The sequence below is a fragment of the Lutra lutra genome, chromosome 3 (genome assembly GCF_902655055.1).
Source record: "Lutra lutra chromosome 3, mLutLut1.2, whole genome shotgun sequence".
In the NCBI taxonomy this organism is placed as follows: domain Eukaryota; kingdom Metazoa; phylum Chordata; class Mammalia; order Carnivora; family Mustelidae; genus Lutra; species Lutra lutra.
Window position 1 is genome coordinate 118,445,612 of NC_062280.1, and position 24,324 is coordinate 118,469,935.

At 41.5% G+C, this 24,324-nt stretch overlaps 1 protein-coding gene across 4 annotated transcripts; it reads right to left on the bottom strand.

The window, feature by feature from the left end:
• Nucleotides 1-3,249: 3,249 nt before the first annotated feature.
• On the bottom strand, nt 3,250-11,758 carry GJB6 (gap junction protein beta 6). 4 transcript variants are annotated; one of them, XM_047723140.1, is made up of 2 exons: nt 11,373-11,758; nt 3,250-4,775 (listed from the first exon to the last, which is right to left on the bottom strand). In XM_047723140.1, the coding sequence occupies exon 2, from the start codon at nt 4,761-4,763 to the stop codon at nt 3,978-3,980; it is 786 nt and encodes a 261-aa protein (XP_047579096.1). In that variant the 5' UTR covers nt 4,764-4,775; nt 11,373-11,758; the 3' UTR covers nt 3,250-3,977. The 4 variants fall into 4 exon arrangements, with proteins under 4 accessions (XP_047579096.1, XP_047579097.1, XP_047579093.1 ...); XM_047723141.1 differs by lacking the exon at nt 11,373-11,758 and adding an exon at nt 9,965-10,174; XM_047723137.1 differs by lacking the exon at nt 11,373-11,758 and adding an exon at nt 8,734-8,881.
• Nucleotides 11,759-24,324: the final 12,566 nt, after the last annotated feature.

The following is a 24,324-nucleotide window of genomic DNA, read 5'->3' on the forward strand; positions in this document are numbered from 1 at the left end:
GACGTTCAGATCTATGGAACAGAACAGAGAATCTAGAAATAGCTCCACACCAATATGCTTAATTGATTTTTAACAAAAACACAAAAACAGCTCAATAGACAAAAGATAGCATTTTCATCACAGTATGCTGGAGCAACTGGACATCTGTCTACAGGCAAATAAATGAACCTCAACTTAAGTCTCAGACCTTATATAAAATTTAACACATAATGGACCACAAACTTAAATGTAAAGTGTAAAACTATACAGCTTTTAGGAAAAAAAATAGAAAATATTTGAGATTTTGGATAAGGCAAAGACTTCTTAGACTTGACACCAAAACCACAATCCATACAAGAAAAAAAATTGGTAAATTGGATGTCATTAAAATGAAAAACTATTGCTCTGCAAAAGACCCTGTTAAGAAGATGCAAAGAAAGTCTAGAGTGGAAAAAAAATTATGAATTACTATCTGTCCAAAGCCTAGTATCTACATATATAAAGAACTTTCAAAGCTCAATAGTTAGAAAAAAAAAATCTAGTTAGAAAATGAAGATGATTTAGAGATCACTAATAATCACATGAGAAGGTGTTCAACTTCATTAGCCATTACAGAAATGCAAATTAAACACATCTATCAGAATGGCCAAATAAAAAATAGTGACAACACCAAATGCTGACAAGGATGAGGAAGAACTGAATCACCCATACATTGCTGGTGAGAATGTAGAATGATGCAGCTACTCTGGAAAACAGTCTGGTAGTTTCTTAAAAAATGAAATGTGCAACTACCATATACCCAGCAATTAGATTCTTGAATATTTGTCACAAGAAATGAAAATGTGTTCACAGAAAAACCTGTATATGAAAGTTCATATTTTTCATATAAGCCCCAGACTGGAAACAGCCCAGATGTCCGTCAGGGAGAGAATGGTTAAATAAATTGTGCATATCCATACCATGGAACATTACTTAGCAGTAAAAAAAAAAAAAAAACCTAGATTATTGGTGCACAAAACAACCCAGATGAGTCTTCAGAGAATTACACTGAGGGGAAAAAAAATCCAATCTCAGAAGGTTGCATACTATATGATTTCTTTTATAAAAACATTCTTGAAATGAAAAAAAAAAAAAACTATAGAAATAATGAGCAGATCAGTGGTTGCCAGAAATCAGAAAGACATGTGGTAGGTGGAGATGGGATAGGAAAGGATTGGGTGTAGGTATAAAAGGACCACATGGGGGATCCTTGTGGTGATGGAAATATTCTGTCTTTACTGTATCAGTCAATGCAGTGGTTGAGATCCTGTAGTATAGTTTTGCAAGATATTACTATTGAGAGAAACTGTGCAAGGTTAACATGGTCCTCTGCATTATTTGTTATGCTTACAGGTGATTCTACAGTTATCTCAAAATGACAAGAAAAAAAAGAGAGGGGTCTGCATAGGACAACTGGGGAATTATGAGCCATGACTGGATTTTGTAATGTGATGGTGGTATTATATTTTAGTTTTAAAAGATTGGTCTACTCTTATAAGACCCATATTGAAGTATCTACTGATGAAATGATGTGTCTGGAATTTGCTTCAGAGCATCCAGAGTGGGGGATAAGGAGATGAGAGTCTCCTGGGAAAGTGAAAAAGCATGAATAGATCATTGTTGGAGCTAGGTGAGAAGTGCGTGGGATTTTTTATCATGTTATATGTGGTCATCCAGCATGGAGCTGTGGGAACCAGTGCAACTTGGTGGTTAAGCCACTGCCTTTACAGACAGTTGGACTTAGTTCGAACTTTGGTTCTGCTACATATTACCTCTGTGACTTTGGGCAAGTTATTTAACCTCTCTGTAAAATGGGATACTATCTCAGGGTAACTGCACAGATAAATGAGATTCCAAAGATAGGGTGAGAAAAAGAAAGATCTTCTCTCAAGGGATAGGAGAGGGAGGGAAGTCAATGCAGGAAATAGAGGAGCTGTTGGAGGTGGAGACCCAAGTTTAGGTTGGGCAGTTTCTTATGCCTTGGGATCCAAAAAAGAGGTCTCAGAAAGAGTTTTAAGAAGATGAAAACTGATAAAGAGCCATGAGATGTGGTGTTCAGCAAGTCATGGTGCTGACAGTGACTTGGGTTTGGTGGTGAGAATGAGGACAGAAGATGCTGAGAAGTGGATGGGGAAAGAAAGTATGGCCCACCACTCCTGACCTTGGTGCAATGGTTGGAGAGAAAGTTCCAGAGGGAAGGAGCATTAGGGGCTTTAAAGAGCAGAAAACAACTGAAGAGAAAGAGTTGGAAAATAAGAAAGGAGGGACCAATTAGGTGGTGTTGTCATGAGGGGTAACAGGAGTCCCAAGATCATGGTGGGAAGGTAGTTCCTTTCTGATACAGATTGGTATTGCTACTAAGGCTATTTTAGGTGCCCCTGGTATTTCACCTTGTCCTTCATTTGATCCTCATTTGATTAGATATTTAAAAAGAAAAGAACATTATAGGACATTGGGAATTATGACTCCTAACTAGATTTTTTAATAGGATGATAGGATTATAGTTTTGTTTTGAAAAGTTATTCTTTGGTTTTTATAGATTGATTCTGAGACATTTATGAGTGAAATGATATGTTTAGAATTTGCTTTGGACTCTAAAGAAAATGAGAATACTTTGTTTTCCTGGAGAGATGTTTTGGAATCACAGAGCCATGTTGACATGTGTCAACAAGCTCTTGTGGACACTTATTATTCATTAGGCTTCCTCATGCAGAATATGCCATGCCAATGTTGCCCCTTTACATGGCGGTTTCATGTGTTTGTGTGTGTGTGTCTTACCACTCCAGAGTTACCAGTCTGACTCACCAGCACCCACCATCCAGGCATCTGTGTTCAATCTGGAAATCCCTGGAGAGAAAGGTTTCCTCATCTGTGGGTGTGAAGCTGTGTGTACATATCTCAGTCATCATGGTCTGAAGGATTCAGGTAATGAATGATTCCTTTGAGGCAAGCTTTGTGTGAGAGCTGCATCTGACTTCCTTAACCTCCTCTCTATAAGGGCTGAACTGACCCTGTGTCCTAAAGCAGACAAATCCTCTCCAAGCTAAGCTGCTAAGCTAAGCTTCTCCTCATTTGATGAGGATAGAAGAATCGGTGTTGAACTCCTGGGCAACTCTACCCACACAACCAGCAGCCTGCCCACCAAAAGTAACCCAACCAACTCATATTACCACATGAGGAATGACCACATTGAGGCCAAGACTGAACAGAAACCCATAATGCAGATGAAGGCATAAGCAATAGGGCTAATCTTTATTGAGGTTAGCACATTCATGTCAGCTGTTCACAATGATTGCGACGTGTCTAGTTTTAAAAAGCTTCCTACTTCCATACAGTTCTGTCTACATTCAGGAAGCAATAAAATATTTCATACAATGAACAATTTCCACCTTAAGAGTATCATGATAGTTCATAAGCTTGTCAACAGACAATGCAAAACACTATTTACAACAAGATATATCTTTTGTAAGTTCAAATTTTAGATACTTATGGCATAATTATAAAACTAACATCGTATGTTTTCCCATGTAAGAAAGACCAGTCATTATAAAAATACTTTATATAAATTCAAAGTCAGAACTAAAACATTCAATCCTATAAAAATATCTTTTACTAATCAAAGTATCAATTTCTATGTAAATGTTTTTTATCAACAACAATTACACGTTTAAATTTTCAGGAAATACCTAGTATGTCAGACAGTCCACATAACATGTTAAAGTTACTTCAAGGCACAGTTGTAATCCTTTCTTAGTTTTCAGAGATAGACCACATATTTGATTTTGCTGCATATTAATGGAACAATTATTCTACAAAATGTTAACTCAAGTATCTATGTATTATGAAAGCACTTATAAAGACAAAGTCTTCAGCCTATGGGAGAGATTTTTAGATAGGCATTGCCTTCAGGAGAAGGCACCACTTTTATTATGAGTCAGCTACGTTGTGCTTTGAAATGTTTAACTGGGAAAGCCTGTGATGGCATTTTGACTACTATCTGAAATCAGCTCGTTCATTTCATTTTGCTTACTCTCTTTTAGGGCGTGATTGGGATGATTTCTTTGTGTTTGTGTTCTTTTTGATCTCCTAAAACATACTTTCAGCAGCAGGTAACACAACTCGGCCACATTAAGCAGCATGCAAATCACAGATGCAGAAATCATAAAAATGGTAAACACGGTTTTCTCAGTAGGTCTAGAGATAAAGCAGTCGACAAGGTTGGGGCAAGGGTCAATCCCACATTTCAACACCCAAGGCAGATGGTACCCATTGTAAAGGAAGTAAAACACGTACATAAAGGATGCTTCAAAGATGATTCGGAAGAAGATACTGCTGGTATACGTCCACCACAGGGACCCCTCTATCCGAACCTTCTGCTTTTTAATGTCTTCTAAGTCTTTGAATTCATTTTTTTTCTCTCCTCGCCTAAATTTGCGGGCGGCCTCCTGTCTGTAGTAGGCAACATGCATTGCTACCAACAGGGCCGGGGTGGAGACAAAGATGAGTTGCAGAGCCCACAGCCGGATGTGGGACACAGGAAAAAAGTGGTCATAGCATACATTTTTGCATCCTGGTTGCAGAGTGTTGCAAACAAAATCTTCCTGCTCATCACCCCACACTTCTTGAGCAGCCACTACAAGGATCATGACACGGAAAATGAAGATGACGGTGATCCATACCTTTCCAATGCTGGTGGAGTGTTTGTTTACACCCCCGATGAAAGTGTGTAGGGTACCCCAGTCCATGTTGGCTTATTCCTAAACAGACAAAAATTAGCCAAGGTTAATTAATGGAAAGTTCCTTTGATTTTATAAAATAGTATAGTTATATTAGAGACCGGAGCAAATTTCTCTTAAAGTATGCTGCGGTGGGCACTTGGGTGGTTTAGTCAGTTAATTGGTTAAGCATCTGCCTTCAGCTCAGGTCATGATCCCAGGGTCCTGGGGTGGAGCCCCATGAAGGGCTCCCTGCTCAGTGGGGAGCCTGCTTCTCCCTCTCCCTCTGATCCCCACCACCCCATTCCTGCTTCTCTCTTTCTCTCTAAAATAAATAAATAAAGTCTTTAAAAAAATGTGCTGTGATATTTTATAACTTCAACCTCCTAGGTTGCTAGTAGGTTTTCTGGTAGGGAATGCACTTAACAAACCAGCACCCTCAGATTGTTCGGGGCTCCCAGATGCTGCAGGTCTGCACCAGAGCCAAGGAAGTGGAGCTGGGAAGAAGGAACCAGAGAAATAGTTTTGAAGGATTTAGTGCATACCAGTCTGTTCCAACTTCACCGGCCAGAAAGCAGTAAAGGATTTTGAAATATTTATAGATCTTAAAACTTGTTCATATGCCATAGAGTAGGAAAAGTTTTAACACAGAATATGAAAAGAACATTTAAATTCTTAAGTCCAAGCTAAAATTGAGCCAAACACTTACATTGTGGCAGAAATGAGAAAATGCAAATTATGGTTTTAACTTAGCCTAGACTTTAGGGAAGCATATTAATTTTTTCAATGAAAATGAAAAGACAGGCAGAATTCCACAGCTGAAGACCTGAAAAGGGTTGTTGGGGCTGGGGAAGGGTGCAGACAAGAATTCATTAGTGTGTCATACAGTTCTGAGGGAGTCAGCTAAGGGAGGCAGAAACTTCCAGCAGCACTGAGGAGCTCAGATTTTCAAGCAACAATAAGATAGAGGACAACCCAGATCACTATACACAAGTGGAGGGGCCCAGACTTGTAACAACAATGTCAAAAAATTTAATCAGTAATTGAACCTAAAAAAAAGAGTAAAATTTAAAAAAAAAAACATGAAAAAGAAAGGAAAATAAGATACTTGAGTCAAAAGAAAAGAAAGGGGTTGGAACAATAGAGCACAACGCAAAATTTTATCTGATAACAGAGAAAATGCAGACTATTCCCTATTTTATAAAAGAGAAATTATTTAAATAATTATTTCTAAAAACACGAAACAAGAGAGGTGTGGAGCTAGTACCTACATTCTGAAAAAGAGACTTTCAATGTCCACAGTAAATATATCTTTGATCTTAAAAACTCATCTTTGGGGGCACATGGGTGGCATAGTATATTAAGTGATCGACTCTTGGTTTTGGCTCAGGTCTGATCTCAGGGTTGTGAGATGGAGCTTGCCACAGAGTCTTCTTGAGTTTCTCTCTCCCTCTTCCCCTGCACCCCAGCCCCCACACACTCTCTCTCTCAAATAAATAAATAAATCTTTAAGACATTTAAAAAAGTAAAAACTCATCTTGGATAATATGAATTATAAAATTAATTTTTAATTTATAATGAAAGTCATTATAATAAATTTTCCTAATTGTTGCTAATTGTTTTCTATCCTGGAAACATTTCAAGAAGTAGAAACACATTTTGATGTTTAACCATCAAGATATTCACCTATCCTATTTGTTAATAAAATGAAGATGTTCTGTAATTAACCAATAAACATCCCCCATTGCAATTTGGTTTAATTAAGTACCCAATCGACACGTTTTTGATTTATCAAATAAAAGTTCACATTTTATTACACCCTCCAAAGTGCAGAGAATTTAAATTCCTCCACAGGTAAGAATGCTGTTTTTCCCTGAGTTCTTTATCAATAGGCTTGTGAACAACAGCACACCTGTGGCCACCTATTACCTGCCCTTCTAGCAAGCAAACCAATCAAGGTGCAAAAGGACAACTCAGTCTGAATGAATCTGGAGAGGCTGAAGCCATGGCAGAGGTCAGGAGGTCAGAATTTCTTCAGAAGAATATGGTCCCAGCTTTCTAGAAGCAGGATCCTTAGCATCCATGCCTTAGGGCTTCTCCTTCTTAAAAAAACAGGGACAATTATGGCAGTAGTTTTATTTCTTTTGGCTTTTCTGGGTGCCCAAATTATGCATTCTGAAGTTCTATCCAAGTCACAAAGCTGAACAGAAAATAATCTATTTTATAATACTTTTGACTTCCACTAAAAATCAGTAACTTCCCCCAGGCCTTTAAAGGGAGAAAAAGAAATGCCTAGGTCACTAAGAAAAATGAGTGACTACGCCCAAATACAAGTGTGTCTAGCCTGCTGGTCACTCAAGACAGGCTAAAGACAAACCACCTGATCTGCAGTATCTTCCTGCAGGAGCAACAAAGGCCCTATTACTTCTCACAGTAGAAATGACAGGAAGTGCTGCTCTCCATATTCTCTGTCCCTGTCTTGCTCTAAGTGCGCTGCCCAGAAGCCATTCGGTGAATGCAACCCCATGTTTTCTACAGTGAGAACTTCTCTTTCATTCTTCTGTCTAGTCCATATCATTCCTGAGGGTCTTCTGTATATGGGTCCTGTGTATCATTGTTTGTGTGCTAAGAGCAGAAGGACAGCTTGCCTCACAACTGTCAGGAGAAAGTCAGGGAAAGGGACTGCCCCAGACTTCCTGATACTTTGCTGCAGTCATGGGAAATGCCTGACTACCCTCAGGACACTCTTCCCACTGGAGGAGCCCAGGAGAGGAAGAAGCTGACTAGAAGATTCAGCTCCACTCTTCCTCCTGACCCAAACTTTCAGTGAGTTGAACCCACTTCTGGCTTGGTGGGGAGGAGACTGCCCACTGGGCCCAACCCTCCCCTGCCTCTCCTTGTAAAAACATAACTCCTGGGGTAGCTTTCCATCAACATTTGGGTTGTAAAATATTTGAAGGCTGAACGCTCTTTGAAAATTACTTTCCAAAATAGCTGCATCCGTTGGAACCCTTTGCAATTAGTATTAGTAAACAAAATACCTCCTTCCTTTCATGCTTTAGAAGGCTGCAGCCAATGGGAGGAGCCTTTTCAATAAAAAGTAAAATATTAACTCTTGGTGAACAGAGAAGTTTATCTTAACTGGTGCCTCTCTCTTTCAAGGAAAGAATACATCTGTCTAGCTTCCCTAGTCTTGTCTCCATAGAAGACTGTGGTCATACTTCATGGCGCCTGGGTGGCTCAGTGGGTTAAGTACACAACTGGATTTTGGCTCAGGTCATGATTTTAGGCTCATGATCTGAGTCCTGAGATGGGGCCCTGCCTCCAGCCCCCACGTCTGGTCTGTGCTACTGATCTGGGAGCCTGCTTAAGATTCTCTCTCTTCTCCTTCTGACCCTCCCCTGCTTATGTACTCTCTCTTTTTCTCTGTCTCAAAAAAAAAATGTGGTTACACTTCAAGTTACAAAGATAAACTGTCTTTGGTTTCATAGTATATCTAATCATGGTGAATAACTTCATGTTGCATTCTTGATACTAAAGCTCCAGTCTGGATACTTAGTTCTAAGAATAAGTAAACATTAATCTTACCTCTGATGACACACACAACATTATGAAGATAGATGGTTCCTTCCCTTTTACAATTCAAATAAATTAAGTAATAACATTTCTTGATTGTTTTAAAACTTAAGAATTTAATCATAACCAGTTTGCTTAACAATGCTATTTTAGTTTCACTGATGACAGAACCAAAACTAAAGCTTTAAAATTATAGTCTTCCCACTTAGCAGACACAAAGAGGGGGAAAGTGTCTTTCTCAAAAGTTCTATTTCCCTTTGGATGACCTTTTCGAAGTTATTCATTGAATATTTAATAGACTTGAGAACAGAACACATTTCTCATGATTTCCACATTAGCTTTGGGTACTTGAGGGGTTTTATATTGATAAAAAACAATGTCAAAGCATAACAAGCACATCTGGGCCTTACTTCCAAGGACTCACAGCTTATTGGCCTGGAGAAGAATTAGATAAGCATCCCTCCTCAAGGGCTTCAGGCTTTCTTCTACACCATTTGATTGGCTAAAAGCCAATGTTGACAGTAATGATATGAATATAAATCTTTGCAGTTTCAGTTCAGTGACAATGTCACCCGTGGACGGAAAAATCTTAGATGTGGCCATATTTCTTTAACTACTTCCCATGTGTCTATTGCATGACCTTTGTGGGTAGTTTTTCTTTATCCCCAGAACTGTTATGAGGAAAGTCTAGAGACTTCCAGTTTCCTGAGGCTTCATACTTTGAATATCAATAAAATAAAAATAAAATCTTTAGTGTAGATTCTTTTCCTTATCAAAATAGTAATAATACCCAATCCCAAACCTCAAGCCCGTTCCCTGAGCAATTGAGAAAAAGAGTAAGGGAGTTTGAGAAATTGGATATGCTTCTTTATCCCCCCAAATTGGCAGTCCAAAAAAAAAAAATCTCAAATTCTCTTTTTAATCAAGAAGAATCTATGTCTGTTGTCTCTTGAAAGCTCAGGTCATCCAAGGGACAACCTTATCTCTGATTTTTAAATTTAATGACTCAAAATTTCATCAGCTGTCCTTTTAGAGTAACAGCTAGTGATAAAATGGATTTAGGATCTATGTACTTCTTCAAAACTAACTCAGTAAGAAGGAAATAACTTTTTCTGTGTATGGAGTCTAAATATAAACATGGACAATTCATAAAATTACATGCGTTTCTTAATCCATTTGAGGAGTCCAAGAGTTAAAACATTTTCCATTAAGCAATCTCTGTTCATTCAAGCAAACCTGTGTCCTTTCCAAAGATTTAAGTCTAACTTGAGTTGAATGACCACGAAAATAAAAAAGGAAAAGGCACTCCGTGGACTCAGTTCCATTCTCACGGTTCAAGCAAGTAAAACAGAAATCGTAATAAATTATAATGCAGCCACTGGAAATTATGGCCTCATGGCCAAGACGCTTGTATTGAAAATTATTTTCCCACAATTTTATTCTATTTAACATTTTAACTAACGTCTAAAACCACTCATAACTCCTGGATTATTCAGATTGAATCAAAGGTGCATGGTGAGGGTCTGCAAGTAAGTATTTTCCTTTCACTCTACTCAATTGTTTAGTCAGACTTCTGCAGTTCTTTTCTTGCTTAAAGCTGTTATAATTCAGAACATAAAAAGTAGGAAAAAGAAAATGAAGTCACTGTTACTCACTGTTACCAGAACAAGAGTTGGTTTTAAAATAAAAACATGAGTGAAGCTGCTGGACTGATTCGTGTCTTCCCAGTTAGGGTCACTGTCCCCACTGGCCCAGTGGGGGTCCCAACTCCCACCTCAGTTATGTCACAGGGTAGAGAGTGTTGAGGTTATCTCTTCATAACTTCCTTCTTTCCTTTTTGGCAGGGTTCAAACAACACCCCCAAAGACTCCGCCTGATCCAAACAACAGACAAAGCTCTCCACAGGAGCAGTTTTGAGCAGCATCCTGCAATTCTAAGGAAACTGCATTGGGGCAGGACATTTTCTTCTAGAACACTGGTTAGATTCTGGTTAGATTCTACTAGAACTGGGGCAAGAAAGTACTTCTATGGCATAAAGTCTACTGAAGGGAAAGAACAATGATATGTGGTAACATTCAGTCCAGGCACTACACTGACAGCGAGATTACACCTAGGGGACACTGCAGTCACTGCTGTACCAGGTGGCCCTGCAGTGGCTGCACGCCTGTACCCCCTACAAGCCTTCATAACTGCATTCAGGCCACACTCACCTGAAGTTCAATCCAGAAAGGGAGGCCAGGCCCGTCAAAACACGCGATGCAAGGGAACACCTGGGACTCCTCTCCTTCACTAGACAGGAAGTACCTTCTGGTGCCTCCACCTTTTAACTGACATGTGTCACCAGTGACTCTTAATTATTGTTGTCCAGTAATTGTCCAGTAATTGCATTATTGTCATCTGCGTTTCCCAAGTTCCTTGGGCATACATCACGCAGCCAAACGGGTCAGTTTTACCTGGGACTTATCCACTAGCCCGGTTGAACCGGCTTTCCTTTTCCCCAGATCCAAGCAGGACTTCGTCAGGGTTGCATGAAAGCAAAGAAAACCCAAAATGCAGCAAAGGAAGTGGGGGAAAGGGGCACGGGTCCACACCCTGGCCACTGACACACACGAGGTAGTGTATTTATCAAACCTGTTGTGCAGGTCGAAGGGGGACCATCTAGGGTAAAAGTCAAACCCGTCCATACTCGTTCCTCCGAGTGCGCAGAGGACTCCAGGAATCCGGCAGAAGCCCCAGCAGACGCTCGATGATGCGGATCCACAGCAGATAAGGTTGCCCTGGGCAACCTCAACACGCGGACACCCACCCCTGCCCGCCGCCCAGCGATCGGAGGGCAACTATGCCCTGCGGCCACAGGGTCCACCATGGAGCGATCGCCCCCAAGATCGCCAGAGAGGTGACAGGCTGCCTACCTCACCTGCTCGGGGTTCTTCGGGGCAACTACTTCGGGCGAAGGGCCGAGATGGTGCCGCACGCCCACTGCCTCCCTCACCGCGCCCCCAAGCCCGCCGCCAGCATTCAGGGGGCGTCGTCCCCGTCGCAGCGTGCCTGGCTCCCGCTTACCTGCTCCAAGGGACTGAGGCCGGGGTCCACAATCCGGGGGCGCGGGGTTCTCCGCGCAGGGCGGCGCCCTCCGCCCCAACCCGGCAGCAGGTCTGGTTGGGGCGCCGCGGACTCTTCGGCCAGTGTCGGGAATGCGCAGTCGGCGCTCCCGCTCGGCTTCGGGTGCAGGCCAGGCTCCCACCTGCAGCGCCTTTTAACTTCGCCCCACCCCGCCTCTGCCCTGACGCTTCCCCGCGGGCTGCGAGGCGCGAGAGCGCGGAGTTCCGACGCGCGCCCGCCCGCCCCGGGGCGCCTGGGGCAAGGAGGGCCCTCCCTCCCGGGCGCGGAGAGCTAGGGTTGGGTGCGGGAAGCTGGGGGTGTAGAACTGGCCCTCCCTCGAGGGTGCGGGGAGCTGGGGGCATGGGTTGCAGGACGGGACCTCCCTCGGGGGCGCCGGGCTCTGTTGGCTGGCCGGACCAGGTCTTGAAAGGGTGGGGGCGGCTCACGTCTCCTGGCGGATCAGGGGGTTCGCTGGCAGAGCCCGTGCTCGGGGTGGGAAGCCACTAAGCCCGAAAGCCATGCTGTACTGGCCAGGCGCCCTAGGGAAAAGGACTGGGAGATTGGGTCTGTAGCCCTTAGCGAGGTTTTCGAAGGAGGACTCGCTGGAATCAGTGTTAGGGACAAGTTGTGTTTTTGCCAGGACACGTCCTCCTTTTTTTCCTGGACACTTGCACTCTCTTATAGCCGTCCAGGTACCTGTGCAGGGCCTTCTCCTAGAGAGCAGCCTGGAGGCACAGTGACTACTGTTCTTTATTAATTAATGACCATTTATAGGAGTTGAAGAGGTTATTTTTATTAGTTACCTCCATCCTTTGACACCTCCTCCAGGAGAAGCAGAGCAGGCTTCCTCTGCTAGCCTAGCGCTCCACGTAAAGACCCAGTTGGCGCCCTCCTTTCAGAGACAGGGCTCAGAATGCCCAGGGTAGGCACAGGGTCTGGTGCAGGGACTGCTGGGATGGAAATGTTGGGAGCTGTTTAGGGACCCGGCTTCACAGGTTCAAACCTGTTCTGCATCAGACAAGAGGTGCATGACTTGCTTATTTCACACAATTGGTTGGTAATTAAATGTCCGCACCTAACCATACACTAGCTGTTGGGTCATCTCTCATGCAACAGGACTAGTGGTGGTTCTTAAGATGCCTCTTTAAGGTCCTGAAAAATGAACCAAGGCTATTAAGGTCTACCTCCCGAAATATTTTTTTTTAAGTTTTTATTTATTTATTTGACAGGCAGAGATCACAACTAGGCAGAGAGGCAGGCAGAGAGAGAGGGGGTGCTCTCTGCTGAGCAGAGAGCCAGATGTGGGGCTCTATCCCTGGATCCTGGGATCATGACCTGAGCTGAAGGCATAGGCTTTAACCCACTGAGCCATCCAGGCGCCACCCCCGAAATATTTTGAGGAGAACAAGATTCTCACAGAATTGCCCTGCCTCAGATAAGTTTAAAACACTTTGGGGGTGGGCCCTGGAATGTCCTTGAACGTAAGGTTGGCGACACACAAAAACCCGCTTTAGGCTTTTTCATTAGACAGACTTTCTTTCTTAATGTACCCTTGTGCCTTGAACGTCCCCTCAGACTTAAGGGTTTGGCTGGTTCTCTCCTGCCCTCCTTTCTAGTCTCTCCATCATTCCCCCCAAACAAATGCACCAGCAGGGCACATCTGTTTGCATAGTAACAAAACTCAATTATAAAAGCACACTGTAAACCTCTTTGGGAATTACTAACAGTTTAAGCCTTTTTTTTGCATTCCCACTACACTAAAGTACTTTGCACATAGTAGATGCTGCTTCATGAGTATATGCATATTGACTGGCAAAGCCCCAGCAACATAGCAGAGAATCCTAGAAATGGCTTTTGTTCCTAAAGCATGACTGCCTATATTCCCACTCCTTAGAGCTGCTTCTGTGTAGCATTGTGTTTGCTTATCTTCTGGACCAAGGGAAGCTGTACCATGACCCTTCCAGGAAAGAACTTTTGAACTGAAGTAGTCACAAAGAATGTGTTAGATTTGCTCAGGTGCCCAAAAAGGGAACTATCTCAACACTGCAAAAGTATCTCTTTTCCAATTTGGTTTATCTATGGCTTTTCACTTTGCCTTTTAATGTTTAATCCCATCCAGTTTTCACTTATCAGATGATCCTGTTGCAGTAGAAATTTAATATGGATTATATAAATGTACAGACTTGTTGAGCTGTTTCTTGAAAACTGCAAGTTAAGGATTTTATGCTAATGAGAAAGTCACCTAGAGTGTTGACTCGTTTGATGACCTGTGTGACAAACATGGAAAAAATTTGTGACCTGATTGCAACCTTACTGTTCACTTAACAGTATCACACAATTCTGAAGGCAAGGTTTTTGGAGTTCTGGTTGTAATCAGTGTCATGAAACTCATTTGATTGATATCTTCCCTCTGCATCTTAAAGATGATTTCCAGAGGCCATAAATTTAATCCGCACAGAATATGTGGAGTGTGGATCTTCCTTTGCAATACCAGGAGGTTTGAAAGGATGATGGTGAGGTAGTCTCTTGAAAATCTCTACATTCTCTGGGTCACCTCTCTTGCCTTTACATAGAGAACAAGGGAGACTCCAGCTCCCCACTTCCCACCAGTGCCCCCCACCCCATATTCCTCCCTTTTGGCCGCTGGTGCAGACTAACAGTCTAAGGTGGAAATACAGCACAGGGACTCTTCTTTGTAACTGACACAGTCCCAGACACCTGGAAGGGAGAGAACTGTGTGCTCTCTTTAAATAAAAATGAATAAAAGCCTTTATTGAGCAGGACTATATTAGGCAGAGGACATGGAGGAGACAGTTTTCGTCTTGTGTTTTCTAGTTTGATTTTTCAAATCCATGTGCAGAAATCAGTCACAGTAAAATGCTGTTAAAAGGATAATATGATACTTTACAGGTTTCTGGGAATCTACTTTTGTGGGTCTTGGATGAGCCCAGGAACTTCCGTTTTTATCGATTATCTTGAGTACTGCTGATTGAGGTGGTCTGAGAGCCATACTTGGAAATGTGCTAGTTATGGATCTTCTTTGCCTTTTGATATTTTTGAAAGATATCAGTGTTTTTATTTTTTCCCTTGTATTTCATTTCATTTCATTTCATTTCAATTCCAATATAGTTAATATACAGTGTTATATTAGTTTCAGGTATACAATGTGATTCAACACTTTTATGCATCAAACCTAGAAACAGACTCTTTTTTTAAAAAAATTTTATTTATTTATTTGAGAGAGAGAGAGAGAGAGAATGAAAGCAGGGGTGAGGGAGAGGGGCAAGCAGTCTCCCTGCTGAGCACAGAGCCTGCGGTGGGGCTAGACACAGGGCTTGATCTCATGACCCTGACATCATAACCTCAGCCAAAATTGAGAGTCAGACCCTTCACGGACTGAGCCACCCAGGCACCCCTAAAAACAGACTCTTAACTACAGAGAACAAACTGTTGGATACCAGAGGAGAGGAGGGTAGGCGGATGAGTAAAATAGGTGATGGGATTAGGGAGGGCACTTGTGGTTTTTAATTATGGTAAAATACATATAAACTCACCATTTTAACCATCCTTAATTTTACAATGCATGGAGACATGTAGTTCATTCACAGTGTTGTGCAACCATCACCACTGTTTAGTTCTAGAACATTTTCTTCACCCAAAAGGAAACCCAGTACCCACTGAACAGTCATTCCCCATTTCCCAGGCCCTGGTTAACTATTAATCTACTTTTTTCTGTCTCTATGGATTTGCCTGTTCTGGATATTTCATGTAAAGGATATTTCATACAATATATGTTTTTTTGTGTGTGTCTGGCTTCTTTCATTTACGTTAATGTTTTCAAAGTCCATCCATGTGTCAGTGCTTCATTCTTTTTAATGGGTATAGATACCACATTTTATTTATCTGTTCATTTGTTGACAGGTGTTTATACCTTTTGATTATTGCGAATAAAGCTGCTGTGAACATTCATGAGCAAATTTTTGCATGAACACTTATTTTCAAATCTTTTGAGTATAAGCTGAAAAACGAGAGGGACCTCTGGGTCATGTGGTCACTCTATGTTTAACTTGTTGAGAAACTGCCCATTTCCCATTGCAGCTGCACCATTTTACAATCCCACCACCTTTGTGGTCTGAGGCTTTCACTTTCTCCACATCCTCACCCACACCTGTTATTTTCCTTTTTCTTTTTTTGTTACAGGCAGCTTATGGGTGTTATGGGTTTATCTCATTTGGGTTTGCCTTCCTTTTCTTTGATGTTAAATGACACTGAGCATCCTTTCATACGTTTGTTGGCCATTTCTATATCATTGGAGAAATGTCTGTTCGATTATGGATATTGTAATGTGACAACATGATTTCCAGATACGATCTCAACAAATACAGAGTTCCTATGATGGGCAAAATGTAGGTTGTTGCCCAACTCTGGCAGTTTTGTGTTCCCTGTGGATTTTGCTGTGATGAGGCAAGGTTTTGTTTTTGTTTTTGTTTTTGTTTTTTTTTGAAGATAAAATATATGCCTGTGATGGCTAGTGAAATTGGGAAGGGGTGCAGCAATGGTCTCACCCTGAAGTAGTCATCAAAAAGAATGTCTACCTGCCATTACTCTTTCTGGCTGTCGGCATCAGAAGCTCTGCGGCTTGCCTGAGATACAGGTTACTACTCTGCAATTGTTCTCTAGTCTTCCATGTTGCCCTTCAAGTAGATGAATTGAAAGGGCTCCTTGTGGTTTTGGTCCTTTTTTTTTTTAATGATAAACCTTTTATTTTAAAACAGTTTTGGATTTATAGAAAAATTGCTAAGATAGTACAGAGAGTTACCACATACCCTCCCTGAATTTCATGGCCTGGGTGGGGTGGTAGGGCACAGAGTACTTGGGACAGTCTGCAGGCTGGCATGAGTGTGTGGCAGCAGGGATGAATGTGGTGTGCTCATGTGATGGCAGGTGGGGGTCAGGAACTGGCTGGCCTGGGTGGAGCGGAGTGCTTGTTTTGGGAATACGTGATCAGACAGGGCCAAAGTGTATGCCAGGGGATATCAGTCAGGAAGAAGAATTTAAACTAGCTATGAAATGAGGAAGAGGGAGCACAATGCCACTTGGAGTGAACTGAATCTGGCAATTTTTTTTATAGGAAATTTATTAATTTTATTTTTTATAAACATATATTTTTATCCCCAGGGGTACAGGTCTGTGAATCACCAGGTTTACACACTTCACAGCACTCATCATAGCACATACCCTCCCCAGTGTCCATAATCCCACCCCCCTCCCAACCCCCCTCCCCCCATCAACCCTCAGTTTGTTTTGTGAGTGAATCTGGCAATTTTAATGAAGTGTGCATTCATCATGAGTTAGTGCGATGTGACTGCCCAACAGCCATTGTAGTTTTGGGCACCATCAATACGAGTTTGGTGTCTCAGTGAGGTGGATGCTTCTTCCCTCTTTTCTAAGCTGTTGATCTCACCCAGTGGGAGTTGACACATTTCTTTACAGGGGACACTTACAAACTAAACAGAATGGGCAGGCAGTGGGTTTCTATTAGAGGAGAAGTCAACCAGAGGCCAAAGGACTCTTAGCCAGGTGCCATCTGGATTGGGGACATACTGGAGGTCTGCAAAGTAGAGAAACATTGGTAACATAATCACCCTTGGGGAGGAAAAAAAAGCTGAGTCCAGAGGTTCAGTTTTGAGCTTGAATGATCTAGAGAATCATACTTCTCTTCCATTGACAAAAAGAGATATTGGCAAAGGAAGCTGCTTTGGGAGTGAGTGATGTCTGGTGAGGCTAACTGTGTGGTGTTGGTGAAACATTTATTGAGGAAGTGTGGCTGAATGTTGGGAGTGAAACCCTAGATCTGGGAATTCAGTCTTGTTTCTTTTTTTTTTTTAAGATTTTATTTATTTATTTGACAGACAGAGATCACAAGTAGGCAGAGAGGCAGGCAGAGAGAGAGGAAGGGAAGCAGGCCCCCCGCGAGCAGAGAACCTGATGCGGGGCTTGATCCCAGGGCCCTGGGATCATGACCTGAGCCAAAGGCAGAGGCTTTAACCCACTGAGCCACCCAGGCACCCCTTCACTCTTGTTTCTGACTCCCTGCTTACCATTCACTCCCGTCTACCCAGTATTTTCCAAACTGTCCTGCATTTTTCCCAACTGAGATTAAAATCCTATCCATCTTCCATGAACTCGCTTTTCTGCAATTGTTCTTTGAAATTTGTTTCTCCCCATTTACTCCTGGACAGGGATCTTCCCTCATGGACTCTCCCCAGACCCTCGGTCCTGCACCTATGCTCCATGTGCAGCCATCCCTCTGCTGCAGTTGTATATGCACCTGTTACCTCTCTTGCAATGATTTCCTTAACTGTTAACACATTTCAGGACAGAATCCACACCTTACTTATCGTTGTATCATTGCCCCTTTCCCACCCTTAGTACCACCCACCTAAGGCACAAACCATATCTGCTGCCTCTCTATAATTGATTGGAATAAATCAATCACATTAAAGTGGAATTGAATCAGTATATGATCACCACTTGAAAGACTGAACTCTATAGAAGGAGTTGGGTGGGAGAGAAGATGGAGGTGTAAACATTGAGATTGCAGGAAAGAGGAATTGGAGCCAGTAACAGGAGAGAAAATACAGAAATAGGAAGAAGGCTAGCCCAAGGAGGGGAAGAGTGCAGTAGTATGGCTGACTGGGTGGGGACAGAGTATTCAAGAGGCATTGTATTAATCAGTATTCTCCAAGGAAACAGAACCAATAGTGCATATATATTATATGTATACATATATGTATATATGTGTATATATATACACATAGATTTATTTTAGGAATTGGTTCACATGACTGTGGGGACTGGCAAGTCCAAAATCTTCAAGGCAGTCCAGCAGGCTGGAGACCCAAGGGAGAGTTAATATTGCAGCTTGAGTCTGAAGACAGTCTGGAGGCAGATTTCTCTCTTCTTTGGAGAATACTGGTCTTTTTAAGAAGACCTTCAACTGATTGGATTAGGAGACCCAGCTACATTATGGAGGGTAATCTGATTTACTCAGTCTATGGTTTAACTGTTAATCACATCTAAAAAATATGTTAACAGAACATTTAAATTCATGTTTGGGGCAGCTCATTGGATCAGCCAGTTAAGCATCTGCTTTCGGCTCAGGTCACGATTTTAGGATCCTGGGATGGAGCACTGTGTCAGGCTCCCTGTTCAGCGGGAAATCTGCTTGTCCCTCTGCCTCTCCCCCTGCTTGTGCTCTCTCTCTAATAGATAAATAAAGGCTTGAAAAACAAAAACAAAATTTAGATTCATGTTTGCACAAATACCTGGGCTCTGTAATCTTGCCCAGCTGATGGATAAAATTAACCAACACAGGTGGTTCAGTCTTCCTCCCAGCAGATGAATCCTACCAAAGGGAACAAAGCTTTAGGGCCACCACAGTAGACAAGGTTACTTCTCCTTCAGGGATTAACAGTGGAGCTGAGGAGTCAGCCAGTAGACTAGCAAGTGAAGTACAGCACTGAGGGTTGTGATAAGAGTGGTCAAAGGCAACAAGCACCATAAACAGGAAAAGACCATGGGAGCAAAGCAGAGGCTTCTGAATACAGAGGAGACTGGTTAAGACCTTAATTTAATGTCTGCCATGCAAGTCAAAAGAAACCACCACAAAAAGTTAACAATTATTTGTTATCCTGTCTGAGGTGATTTTACAAGTAATATTACTCCCCCCCCCAATGAATATGTGATATATTGATAGTAAGAAAAATAAAGATTAAAAAATAAACTAGAAGGGACTAGGGATATTGGAGGGTATGCCTTTCTTCCTTCTTTCTGTAAAAATAATGAAGACTATATTGGAGACATTTTTCTAGGAATGTTCCCTTTGGGAAAGAAGAAATTGCCTGCTGATAAGGTGTTGAATTAATTATAAGTGTATCCTTCAGGAGCTATGAACTTCTTATATGGAGCTTTGTTTGTTTGCTTTTTTTCCATGACCATTCTGCAAAATATGTCTCCTGACATGACACATAACCACTGCAGTCCAGGTGTGTTATCAGCTGAAGGTTTCTGGGCAGGTTTCTGAGGTGAACATAGTATACCACCGGTTTTTTTAAATTGAGGGCATGGAGAAAGAAGTAAAGGAATTTACCATGGAATATTAGAAGGCAACATGAGTAAATTCACATTAACTGTGATAGTGAAATAAAAGCAGACAATTTAGGTCTACTCCCAACTCTACTTAGTAGTTTCCAAGTGGGATTTTTCAATGACAGTTTTTCTAACTTCTCTGGCAGATGATCAAGGTCAGTGAGCCTTCCCTGAGAAAGGCACTTGAGATCTCAACTTTTTGTAGTGTGGTTTGTCTACATGGGTTTCATCACTTGGGGACAGAAGTACCTGGCTCTGGGGTTCCTAACTCAGCTCGCAGCAAATCGGAACATATTTTCAGCTGAGCTTGAGTATTTCTTCAGAGAAGACATTGTGAGTTCTGGGTGGGATTAGAGGAAATGCAAGAGGATGGGAAAGAAGGCCCCATGATCCCTCTGCTTTCCTGCACCCTAAAAATTCCAGCAATAGCAATGCGGTCCCTCTTTCTGCTTCCCAGCCCAGTGCAGTCATACTCCAAGGATGATATAATAATGTTTTTGTCACTTGTTAATAAATACCATGGAACAGGCATTATCTCTACCTTCCAACAGTCCCACAAAGCAGTAATACTGTCCCTAGGGAGGCACTTGTGACTTAAGACACCTCCTAGCTAGGTGCCAGAATTAAGATTCAGACTGAGTATCATTCAGTCTCCAACTATATAATCGTTCCCTACAGGCTCCTACCTTTGAACATGCCCTCCTGGAAGCTCCCCTTATCTGCTCTCTCTTGCCTCTAATTATACCTCTCCCTCAATGCTATATTTCACTACTTCTCCAATAGTGATTTTCACTACCCTTCTGCTTTTCAGTGCATAGCTGTGGGGTGAGATGTCAGCTGACTAATCAGGCTTCTGAGTGCTCTCTATGCTATTCTGGCTTTGGAAGACCTAATTACAGCTCCAACCCCAGCTTTTACTTGTTAATGAATCCTGGACAAAAGAACTTGCTGTCTTAAAAATGCGAAGATGAAATGTGGTAAACCTGGGACCTGGGCAGGTGCTCACTGAAAGCAGATTTCTCCCCTTCCTCTCTTTCTCCTTCTCTGTCTTATTCTTACTCTTTCTTCCTCAGTAGAGTGGGGATATTTTAGCGTCTCAGTATTGTTGGGATCTTAAATGAGACCATGTGTATGAAAGGACAAGCACGGTGCCTGAAATATAATAACATCTCAATCTTTGCCCCACGCCATTTTGATGCGACATTTCTTACTCAACCAAAAAATGTCAACAATTGACAATCTGCTTTCGTGTCACATTCCCCCACCCTTGCCCGGTTCTCTTTTGTCTTGCCAGGTTGTAATTTGATGGTGTTGTTGTAATGTGAGTTTGGGGAAACAGCTTCTAATCTCAGCTGGGATGGTGCTTGTTTGAGGTTTGGCGGCCCCATTTGTTTCTGGGCTCCCTGTTGTGTCAGTTAGTGCCTTGGCTCTTTGGAATTGGCTTTCTGGGGGTGTTCCTGCCTCTTGTTCTCATAAGTGTCCAGGTTGTCTGTTTGAACCTGAAGACATTACAGGGAGACTTTAGAATGCCCAGAGGAGGATTTGAAGAAAAGCTGGGGGAAAAACTTGTGGCTCAAAGCTGCTCCATGGGTTTATTTTGCCCTCATTTATTGAAACATATTTCTCAGAATCTCTGTATTCCTTCTATTTCATTTAGATTTGGCTGATTTAAAGCTGCATATCTGTCACTGTAAAGATTTAGGTGGCTTAGTATTCTGGAGAACTTCTCCTGTCACAGTTAATCGTCCCTAGCTCATCCCATTTTGTTCCTAGTTACTTCTACTACTTAGGATGAAATAAATCAATTTGAGAAATGAAATGTGAAAAGAGTAAAGCAGCTTTTAGGGAAAATAAAGAATAAAGGGGCAGTTCCTGGGTAGAAGTAAGGTAGAAAGTTGGCCCATTCTTACTTGGTTGGGTCTTCGCTGTATCATTTTATTTATTTGGAAATATTATAAATCTTATAAATGACGCTTACTTCCTAATGTCAATATATAGAAAAGCTTCACCAATTGACCCTAATCTCTTTCTTCCCATCCTGAATTATTTGAAAGTTTCTAAAGTACTTAGAAAGAGAAACAGTTATTACTTTTAAAAATATATTGAGGGGTGCCGGGGTGGCTCAGTGGGTCAGGCTGCTGCCTTCGGCTCAGGTCATAATCTCAGGGTTCTGGGATCGAGTCCCGTATCGGGCTCTCTGCTCAGCAGGGAGCCTGCTTCCCTCTCTCTCTCTCTCTCTCAATCTCTCTGCCTACTTGTGATCTCTCTCTGTCAAATAAATAAATAAAATCTTAAAAAAAGAATATCTTATATAAAAAAAGAATATATTGAGAAATAGGACTAAACAAAAATGTATTGCCTAATAAAAATTATTAGGGAATTGATGCAAACATTCATATCACCATCATTTTTATGCACGTGGATGCTTTTTTTTTAATTTTTAATTTTTTATTTTATAAACACATATTTTTATCCCCAGGGGTACAGGTCTGCGAATCGCCAGGTTTACACACTTCACAGCACTCACCATAGCACATACCCTCCCCAATATCCATAACCCCACCCCCCCTCTCCCAACCCCCCTCCCCCCATCAACCCTCAGTTTGTTTTGTGAGATTAAGAGTCACTTATGGTTTGTCTCCCTCCCAATCCCATCTTGTTTCATTTATTCTTCTCCTCCCCCCTCAACCCCCCATATGCATCTCCTCTCCCTCATATCAGGGAGATCATATGATAGTTGTCTTTCTCTGATTGACTTATTTCGCTAAGCATGATACCCTCTAGTTCCATCCACGTGGATGCTTTTTAAAAGATTTTAGGTTTGTTCTCTAGTTTAATACTTTTCCAAAGAGAAGTTTTACACTGTTAATTTATTAGCAAATCTCTTCTCTAAAGTAGTGAAAAAGTAAAATTTTAATTAATTTTGAATCTCTATGAGTTAAATTATCTTCAATTAGTTTCAATTAGCAAAGTTCAATTAGCAAAGTTTCTCCCCACAGCTTGTGTTCCATCTCTGCACTGGATGACCCATTATTTTGTATTCTATTCTGTTATAATATGTATGTTCTTTCATTCATGCTAATAACTGGGAGGTGTCAATACTTTTGTGTCTGATATTGTGCAGCATTGAACTGTCCTTCCAACTCAGGCTGTGGGACTACACCTCTTCTTGGATCTGGTTAGTAGCTCATCCCTTTCTTCTCAGATGCAACTACCAGGAAAGAAAATCTTCTAATTGACTTGATACTAGAATATTAAAACAAGTACAGACTCACATGATGTTGCATCTCTCTTTTTCTCTGTGAGAAAGTTGGGAAGAATAAACTTTGGGAAGAGTAAGATACAAGGAAGCTGGAAAAGGTTTATTGTTGGATAGCCAGTTTTCCATAACCATGAGGTTGGCTATAATTTTATGAAAGGATTAGGCTAAAACTTTAAATAGTGTTGATTCTCTTCAACAGTAAAAGCTCTTCCTTCTGTTTTCTCCTTTCCTACCAATCCCACGTACCTGGTCTCTAGAAATTGGAGGTCTCACATGGGCAAATCTCTTGGGTGTCCAGAAGAGGCTGGACATTTAGGTATGGGGTGCAGATTGGGTATAGTATCTCACCCCATAGTGCCTCATAAATGTTCACTGAATGTATGAAATATTTAAAAGTTCCAATGGCATTCCAAAAGACTCAAATTAATGAAAAGGGAGAGATCACAACTAACACCAAGGAAATAGAAACAATCATCAGAAATTATTATCAACAGTTATATGCCAACAAGGTAAGCAACCAAGATGAAATGGATGCATTCCTGGGAACCTATAAACTTCCAAACTCAATCAGGAAGAAACTAACAACCTGAATAGACCAATATCTAGTAACGAGATTGAAGCAGTGATCAAAAACCTCCCCAAAAACAAGAGCCCAGGATCTGATGGATTCCTTGGGGAATTCTACCAAACATTCAAAGAAGAAATAATACCTATTATCCTGAAGCTGTTTCAAAAAATTGAAGCAGAAGGAAAACTTCCACACTCTTTTTATGAAGCCAGCATTACCCTGATCCTCAAACCAGGCAAAGACCCCACCAAAAAAGAGAATTTTAGACCAATATCCCTGATGAATATGGATGCTAAGATTCTCAACAAGATCTGAGCTAATAGGATCCAACAGTACTTTAAAGATTATCCACCATGACCAGGTGGGGTTTATCCATGGGATGCAGGGGTGGTTCAACATTCACAAATCAATCAATGTGATAGAACAAATCAATAAGAGAAGAGAGAAAAACCACATGGTCCTCTCAATTGTTGCAGAAAAAGCATTTGACAAGATATAACATCTGTTTCTGATTAAAGTGATTCAAAGTATAGGGACAGAGGGAACATTCCTCAACTTCATAAAATCTATTTATGAAAAACCCACAGTGAATATCATCCTCAATGGGGAGAAGTTGACAGCCTTCCCTTTGAGATCAGGAACACAAAAAGGATGTCCACTCTCACCACTCTTGTTCAACATAGTATTAGAAGTCCTAGTAACAGCACTCAGACAACAAAGAGAAATAAAAGGTATTCAAATTGGTAGTGAAGTCAAACTCTCTCTCTTTGCAGGCAACATCGTACTTTATATAGAAAACCCAAAAGACCCCACCCCCAAACTACTAGAACTCATATAGCAACTCAGTAATGTGGCAGGATACAAATCAATCCACAGAAATCAGTTGCTTTCTTATACACTAACAATGAAAATACAGAAAGGGAAATTAGAGA

Coding starts and splice junctions, on each gene's coding strand:
- GJB6 (XM_047723140.1), bottom strand. CDS start 4,763: ATGGACTGGGGTACCCTACACACTTTCATCGGGGGTGTAAACAAACAC.